This window comes from Diplotaxodon limnothrissa, linkage group LG6, assembly GCF_057381915.1.
Source record: "Diplotaxodon limnothrissa isolate DT_005_m linkage group LG6, D_limnothrissa_male_GT1.1, whole genome shotgun sequence".
In the NCBI taxonomy this organism is placed as follows: Eukaryota; Metazoa; Chordata; class Actinopteri; order Cichliformes; family Cichlidae; genus Diplotaxodon; species Diplotaxodon limnothrissa.
Genome location: NC_140601.1, coordinates 1,027,663 through 1,036,042, shown reverse-complemented (window position 1 = coordinate 1,036,042; position 8,380 = coordinate 1,027,663). Strand labels below are relative to the sequence as shown.

Sequence of the window (8,380 nt, the reverse complement as noted above, 5' to 3'; positions counted from 1 at the left end):
TGTTGCAATGAAGATAAGAAATTGGTCTGTTTTCCTTCTCTCAACCGGTCGCAGCAGATGGCCCCGCCCCTCCCTGAGCCTGGTATATATATATATATATATATATATATATATATATATATATATATATATATATATATATATATATATATATACATTCTGTATGTATTATTGTAGGGTCTACCTTACAATATAAAGTGCCTTAAAGCAACTGTTGTTGTGAATTGTATAAATAAAATTGAATTGAACTGAAATTAATGCTGGAGAAAATCTTTATTCTAGTGCTGTGAAACTTTAAATTGGATCATTTAAATATGAAAGCTTACAGTCCCACAGGCTGGCAATGTGGAAATGACTTCAGTTTGACACAGATCAAAGTGAAATGATTTTTCTTAATTGAACAGGTGTTTTTGGTGTGTTTTAGGAGCCGCAATTCCTGCCGAGTGAAAGAGACCCAGCAGCAGATTAGATTATAATCAAGTATACACACTTTCTGCATGTAATGTGACTATGTGTGTTGCTTTTCAACATGCTGTAAATAACGGGGTTTTTTTATATGATGAAAAGCAAAGTGAGCCGGAGTCAAATTCCTTGTTTGTGTGCACAAACTAAAAAATAAAGATAATTCTGGCTCTACGATCGCTGCCGTGTTTTATTACACTCCCAATAAAACACAGAGCGGTCCCTCTTCGCGGGTATACAATATCTTCAAACGTAAACGCTCCGGACAAAGGGTCCCGCATGCGCGTCGTCGAAGAATCCAGTAAATAGAACCCAGGAGCACGAGCAGTGTCTGTGCTGACGTCACGGCCGTACGTTGAGAGCTGGAGCGGAGTTGTAAGCGCGAGCTCAGACGGAGGCGCGCCGAGGGAACAGCTACAGCTATGGTGCTCTGTTCTTCTTCGTGAGGACGAAATCAGCCAATTTTATTCTCGTTGACGTCTTTTTCTCCGTCTTCTCCGCGACGTTAACAAGCCGTCGGACATTTTGAAATCGCTTCGGGGATACAATATGTCTTCCACGGTGGTCGCTGCCTCCAGAAGGCAGTCCTGCTATTTATGCGATCTGCCCCGCATGCCGTGGGCGATGATCTGGGATTTTACCGAACCCGTCTGCCGTGGTTGTGTGAACTACGAAGGTGCCGACCGGATTGAATTCGTTATCGAGACTGCCAGGCAGCTAAAGAGAGCACACGGCTTTCAGGAGGGCCGCTCTCCCGGCCCGGGGAAGCCCCAGCACGCCGGGAAAGAGATCAATCACTCGGTTGGGGACCTGGGCTCTCGTCCCCCTCAACCTCTGGATCGTTATCCGCTGTCAGACAGGCCGCCGCGGCTGGGCCCGGAGTACCAGGCGGGCAGGCAGGCGAACGGCCTCCCGATGCCCAACGGATTTCCCAAACCCGACGAGCCCCCTGAGCTAAACCGCCAAAGCCCCAACCCCCGCAGGACTAGCACGGTTCCTCCTAACTTGGTGCCTTTGGTAAACGGCGCGATACCTGCCATACATCCACTCAGCGGCCGCCCGACACAGATCTGTCTGCCCGGCGCTCTGATCGCGCCTGTCCCCGGGGAGCACGGCAAGCGCCCAGAGGAGCTGAAAGACAAGCACCGGGCGGACAGCATGTCGGACATGTCGGACAGCCACAAGGACTGGATAAACAAAGGCAAAACTGTCAGGGACCTGATGCTGCACACGTTCGACGGCAGGGTAAAGAAGGACCACACCGCCATGCAGCGGGTCATGGCGTACGAAATGAGTGGCACTTCCTCAAAAACAGGTAGGCTGTTTGTTTTGTGTCTGCACTAGAATGTGGTGAGCTGGCACGCGCCATGAAAACGGGAACTAAACAGCAGGGAACTAATGTGTCAGCACTTCACACACGGTGTGTCGTGGATTTACGCCATCGTGACGGGTCCGCCCAGCCACGCTGCTGGCATGCACCCGTTCACCTCTTGTGTGAGACAGCAGTACGGGAGCAGGTGTGTGTGTGTGTGTGTGGTTGTTGGGGGAAGGGTGTTTAGAAATTTCCTGCCTCGTAGTCTGCACAGGCCGGGATGTTAGTGTGGCTGTTAACCCTGCTGCTTTTCCTTTGCACAGACAGAGGGAAGCACCCTCGGCCTGGGAAGAGGAAGGCCTCCCCTGAGCCAGACTGTGAGAGCAGTGTCCCCAAGATGAACGGCAGTGAGGGCCAGCCATGGCTCCCCTCACCCTCTGAAGTCCTGAAGATGCCCCCAGCTGCCCTGCCAGGCTTCTCTGCAGCGCCTCCATCAACCATCTCCCCCCACTCCCGCACCACACCACCTGAGGCTGCCACAGCGCAGAATGGCCAGTCTCCCATGACTGCACTCATCCTCGCCACCGATAACGCAGGCAGCACGGGCTCACCTAAGGACGGCAGCCAGGTACATTCCACCGTGGCGGGGGCACGACGGAACAGCGGGAGCCCCCTGTCACCCTCACAGAGGAGGTTGGCCCAGAGAGAGGGGCCTGTGAGTGCCAACCCCTCTGCTCCGCATGGTCCCGGCAGTATGGAGCCACCGCCACAGAGCATTCCGGATTCCTCTGTGCCGCCGGGCAGCGTGCCGCTGTGCTGCACTCTGTGCCATGAGCGGCTAGAGGACACTCATTTTGTCCAGTGCCCTTCAGTGCCCTCTCACAAGTTCTGTTTCCCCTGCTCCCGGGAGAGCATCAAGCAGCAGGGGGCCACCGGCGAGGTGTACTGTCCCAGTGGTGAAAGGTGCCCGCTGGTTGGCTCCAATGTACCCTGGGCCTTCATGCAGGGGGAAATAACCACCATATTGGCCGGAGATATAAAGGTAAAAAAGGAGCGGGACCCTTAAAAAGTTCTCCGACTGCTTCTCGTGAACTTGTTTCCCTCTTGTAACCCAAGTATGGCAACAACAGCAGGACATAAAGTAACAGACACAGCTCACCCAGCAAGCCTCAGAGGAGCTGGCAGACATGTACATAGTGAACACAGGGGAGTGTATACTTCATAAATGTGGCTGTAAAATTTGACTTCTTTCTTTAATACATTGTGTTTCTTACTGTGTTTCCAGTAAGACTTTTCCTTTTTCCCACCACAGCTGTTTCTTCTCAGTCTGTCGTTGTACTTTAGGTCTGCAGACAGTCCCTGTCGAGCATAGAATGTGACTAATTTGAGCACTTGGCAAAATCCTTTAATAAATGAAACAAAAAATGCTTCTAGCTGTACATGTATGCACTTGCCAAATACAGTTTCAGAACTTGTAATAATACCCCCAGTGTCTCTGTGGTTTGCTTATTTTCCATTATCCTGGAGTTGGTCGGAGAGTCATGGCCTGATTGTGAATCAGTCATGATGCAATCCCTCCCAGCAGGAACAAATTGGCTTCCAGGGAACAGTGGGTGGAAGGGAAAAGTCAGGGAGCGAGGGAGATGGAGGAGGGGGGATGAAGGCCGCAGTAGAAGTGCGTTGCATAAATGCTGTGTACTGTAAATCGCACGTGGGTGAGCCGAGGCTGCTCAGCGCTGAGGCCTCGTGCCCCATGAGTGCGGGGGGAGATAAGGAGGGCCTAAAAATAGTCACCGTGGCTTCAAAGTGACGCCCGCTCCGGCGTTTGTTGATGTCAAAACAACTGCCTCACATGTCCTGTTTGGGCACTTTGTCTGGATCTAGAGGTTTTCTCTTTGCTTCTCCTCCATGCACCCAAATCAGCCTGACATCTCGTCAGATGCTGGCAGCAGATCAGAGCTGTTGCTGACTGAACACACCCTGATTCCAATGAAAGCACATGGGAGACGTGAGGTCATGAGCGGCGGAGGCCCACTGGGACTGTTAGCGCAGGAACTGAGCGATCAACCCTTTGCTTTCCTCCTCCTTTCCCTTCTCTCTCCTCACGTTACACCCTCTGTCACGCTGTCAGGATGACGGAAATACCTCAGGGCTCTCTTTTCTGTTTCAGACAGGCTTCGTTCTCCACAACAAAGCGGCTTCATCAGACAAAATGGCTGCTGTCAGAGCGGATTTGGACGAACCTTAAATCCCCCCACGCTCTCGCCCCCGTGTCAGCGACGTTTATTTGTCTTATTTGCTTTGCTTTCACTTAAACGTGTATATCGAAGCGTCATCTGTGGATACTCTCTCGCTGTCACGTTTGACTGCTTTGACTTCAGGAAGAAAATAAGGAGGGGGCCCTGCTTCAGAGTAGGGGGGTGGGAGTAAATGCCTTGCTCAGGGGTCACGTGCTCCTTAGTGGAATTCCTGAGTCACTGTCCTCCCTCCCTCCTCTTCTAATGTCTCCTCCCCCCTACTGCAGTAACTTTTCAAGGCTGCTGAGCGCACAGACAGATGAATGGGGGCCTGTATGTGTTTATGCCAGGACACCGTGCAGGGAGGAAAACGTTAACCCTTCCCCAGCTTTCTCCCTCCACAGACAGCGTGTTTAGTTTTATCCTGCAGCACATTTAAAAGGAATGCAGTTTCCTTCCTGGTAGAGCTGTATCTGTGCTGGAGGGTAGACTGTTCTTTCAAACTTTCCTGATTGTCAAACTTTCATTTTTAAATCAAGATTTTCAGAAAATTTTATACCACAAACATCTATAACTTGTTTTTGAATGTCTTAAATGGGCTTAAAGAGGTTTTATAATAATTGCGTGCTGACCTGAACTGCGATTAAATCAGTCCAGGTCAGCAGACTAGTAGGTCAGTGGTGGGTTTGGTTATGCAATGGCTCTTTTTCTTTAATGAAATTCCTCTTACTTTGTAATCAGCAGTAGACAGGCTTTTACACTCCTGTCAGTCTGTCACTGGGACTTGCAGACAGCGTCTTAGGTCTAACAGAGTTCATATGAGTCACAGTTATTTGATACTTAGTGGTAATAAGGAACATCACGCTTCTGCATCACTCCCGCGTGTAGTGGGGAAACCTGAAGTAACATTTAATGCCTTGCATTAATATCATGGCCAAAGTAACCTCAGGATTCACTGATGTGCTTCTCATTGCACCTTTAACATTTTACAAGTTTGTCATCAAAGTATAGTTCAATAAATGCAAGTACTTAAAAAAGAGGTCAAGTAAAGACTGATAATTTCAAATTGTGTTCCAGTACAGTAGTACAGGTTTCATCCTGTCAGCGGGGAGAATATTGCTTTTTTAAAATCAGAAACACTTGGAGATGTGCAGCGACAGTTACCCAAAACCCAGTTTTTGTTCTGTCAGACGGACAAGTTCACAGACTGATAACAAAGCAACACTGATGTCAGTTTGTAATGATTTGTTTTCTTAAATTTAATATATTATTCATGTTAAGATTGGTGTCAGGTCTGCCACTTCACTCTGTGATTTGGCTGCTGAATATGGAAGCTGCTGTTTGACTTCAGTAGTGAATGAAACCCAACAACCCCCCCAAAATAGAGACTTGTTAAAGTTTTTTGCAGATAATGACGCTTCCCTTTTCACAGTCCTGAAACCAAACAGTAGCCTTTGAGTTAAAACTACTCGGACTTCCTCCAAGTTCTGGAGAGTCTGGATTATTCTTCAGTGCTTCGTGCAACACTTTCACTTGAATGCATTTTTGGTGTTTCTTTAGTAACAATTGTTCCTATTTTTGTTGGCCTGTAAGGTTGTGATAACATGCCAGTTAAGACCATAATGAAATGTTTACAATTAACTTTCAGCTTTGTGAAACTGAGTCGTATCTGTAAATGCTTAAAAATAAACTTCAACCTGACCACACCAGGTGAGGTTCAGCTCAGACCTCAGGCCTGTGCTACGAAGAAACAAATCTAGAGTAAGTGATTATTAACTCATTGTGAGGTCATACCGTGCAAAGGTTTATTATACTTCTGAGAATTTCACACTTTAAGTTGCAAAAAGTTGATTACTGTGAACTTGAAAAAGTTCTAACGGAACAATCCTGAATCGGAGCAGTCTTTGGTTTGTCCTCCATCTTCAAAATAACACCAAACCTTTCAAGGTACTTTTAAGGATTTTAAACTTGCCACAGCTCTTCTGTAAACTCAGGCAGTATCAGTGCCTCCTGTCTCTTCATGATGCTGGACTATTATCTCTATGGGGATCTTCCTCTTCTTGTGACTGAAGTTCATCTTTTCCAGGCTCTGCCTGTTTACGCTCATTGTTTTATGTACAAATTAATTTGGGAACATCTACAGTATCTGAAAGTTTAGTCACAGTGCTGAAATATTTAAAGGAAACTTCCACACAGTGCTACTTGTTAGCTCCTTGTGTTATTGTCAGTTATGCCAGCCTTATGTTGCAGAAAAAATCTACTTGCAGAGTGGGAGCCCTGCCTCGATACAAAGGCCCTTCAGCCTACGGATCCTTTTGATGTCTTTCAGCCAATCAGATGACCATATCAAAATAGATCCAAAACTCCGCCCTCTCTCTCAGGATGGTTCATTTTTGGCACGAGGTCGGCCTCAGATTCCAGTCGAACCAGCCGCGTTTTTTTTCATCTGTCACAGAAACTCAACACCCCAAGGGCCCGAAGAGCCAACGGCCCCAGATTAATGGGTTTGCTCAAATTACGTGGCGCACACAGGAGAAAAACTCTGGGTTTCTCTCTCCTCCTGTCTCCCTCTCTACACTCTGTTTGTTCAGCTGTTCCTCACCCAAAGCTCAACCCCCTCCAGCACCAAACCGCCTCCTCTTTCCTGACTCTGAAGTCCAGGATAAGGCTGTTGTCTTGATTTTACATCTGCAGAACAGCAAACACACCGAGAGCAGGAACAACAAACCTCAGCTCTTCACACCTCCGTGAACACTGCCAGTGACAGTAGCTTGGATAAAAAACACTGTGCCATGCAGCTATTTTTAATAGGTAGGAAACTCTACCTGCAGGGCAAATAAAGAGACTTATGATGCTTGGAAACTAGGTCATAATCGAGTGAAAAAGACAGCTCTGTGATCTTATATATAAAACATATGAAAGCTGTTTTTAACTTTGAAGCTTTGTGGTCTGTCCAAGCTGGAGTCAAACTGTGAAGTATAGTATACAAAATAACATGGCAGTGAGCTTTTACTGGATTCACATTAACATTACAAATGACTTAAGAAAGTCATTTACACAACAATGATTCATTTTATGTTATTTAGAGGCAATCATTATGATTTAAACTGGTCAATAGTAGTTGTTGGTGGTGGACGGCTGTTTACATCCACTTATTATTGGTCGTAAAGGTCAGGAACATTTTTTTTTAATGGTTTTCTTAAACTGTTGTTTTCCAGGGTGAAATGATTGTACAGCATTCATGTTTAATGACTTCAAAAAACATGAGTCATGGTGAAAAGCTTTTAGCATAATTTTTGCTGGATATTTGACCACTCCTCTCGACGGAGTTGTTAGAGTTCATTTAAAGTGGTTGGTTTCTTGGTTCGAGCCGGCTCAGCCCTACTTTCAACAGGGTTGAGGTCAAGATTTTGGGAATTCCATTCCAGAAGCTTAATGTTAGCCTGCTTTATCCTTTCCAAAACCATCTTTAATGTGTATTTGGTATCATTGTCCCGTTGGAACTTCTCATTGTATCCCAAGTCTCAAACTGCACATTTAAGGTGAAGCTGAAGAATTCGAAGGTAACCTTCCAGTATTCCATCTACTTTGTGCAGCATACCAGTGCCACTGGCAGCAGTACATACCCCAAGCATGATGCTGCCACCACCATCCTTGACAGTTTATAAAGTGTTCTTGGGTTTCAAAGCTTCAACTTTACTCCTCCAAACTTATCTCTTGTCATTGTGGCCAAACAGTTCCATCTTTGTCCGTAAGGTAGTTAGCTTGTCTATGTGGGCAACGGCAAATATTAGTGTAGTTTGAAGGAGCGGAGCTTCGTTCCTGGTCCCTACGCCCTCGGTCCTGACTTCACTGTGAACAGTGCTGCTGGTGTTCCGGCAGGCTTGAGGCTTGATAGTTTCTGAACAACCTAACCAATTTCTTCTCATTTGAGGGTAGCCATGTGGGTCTTGATCCACTGACTCTTATGTTAAAATGACCAATTTTACTTTAAAAAAGCATGTACACACTGCTACAAAAGGCTTCTTGGGGCTCCACAGATAGCTTACCCCTTCATAGCAACTGAATGTTATTTCATAACGTATCTACTGGGATACAGTTGAAGCTTATAGAGAGGGGGGTATCTGCTTCAAGCGACAGTGTTTCTGTCTACTAGGCCTCACCACTTGTTGGATTTTTCACTGTAGTGGATCTCTTAATTGTATTTTTTGCTGCTGGTGAACTTTTTGAAGCGTTTTTAAAGTAATTATCTTGCAAGAAGTTTGTGCTTCAGTTTTGGTGAGTATAATTCCAGTATGATATTATTCCGTTACCCACCAATTAACCAATACGTCTGTCTGTGAGACAGTTTGCCTCAGCCCAAGGCCCA

General features: G+C 46.4%; 1 protein-coding gene across 1 annotated transcript; it reads left to right on the top strand.

Moving 5' to 3' along the window:
• Nucleotides 1-781: 781 nt before the first annotated feature.
• On the top strand, nucleotides 782-7,266 carry irf2bp2b (interferon regulatory factor 2 binding protein 2b). Its single transcript, XM_085356694.1, has 2 exons — nucleotides 782-1,777; nucleotides 2,098-7,266. Exons 1-2 carry the CDS (start codon nucleotides 1,012-1,014, stop codon nucleotides 2,838-2,840), a joined length of 1,509 nt encoding a protein of 502 aa, XP_085212820.1. The 5' UTR covers nucleotides 782-1,011; the 3' UTR covers nucleotides 2,841-7,266.
• Nucleotides 7,267-8,380: the final 1,114 nt, after the last annotated feature.

What these genes read in the sequence shown, in the direction of transcription:
- irf2bp2b (XM_085356694.1), top strand. Translation starts at nt 1,012, where the DNA reads ATGTCTTCCACGGTGGTCGCTGCCTCCAGAAGGCAGTCCTGCTATTTA. An exon ending in TGGCACTTCCTCAAAAACAG is followed by an intron (nt 1,778 to 2,097) that starts GTAGGCTGTTTG and finishes TCCTTTGCACAG; the next exon opens with ACAGAGGGAAGCACCCTCGG.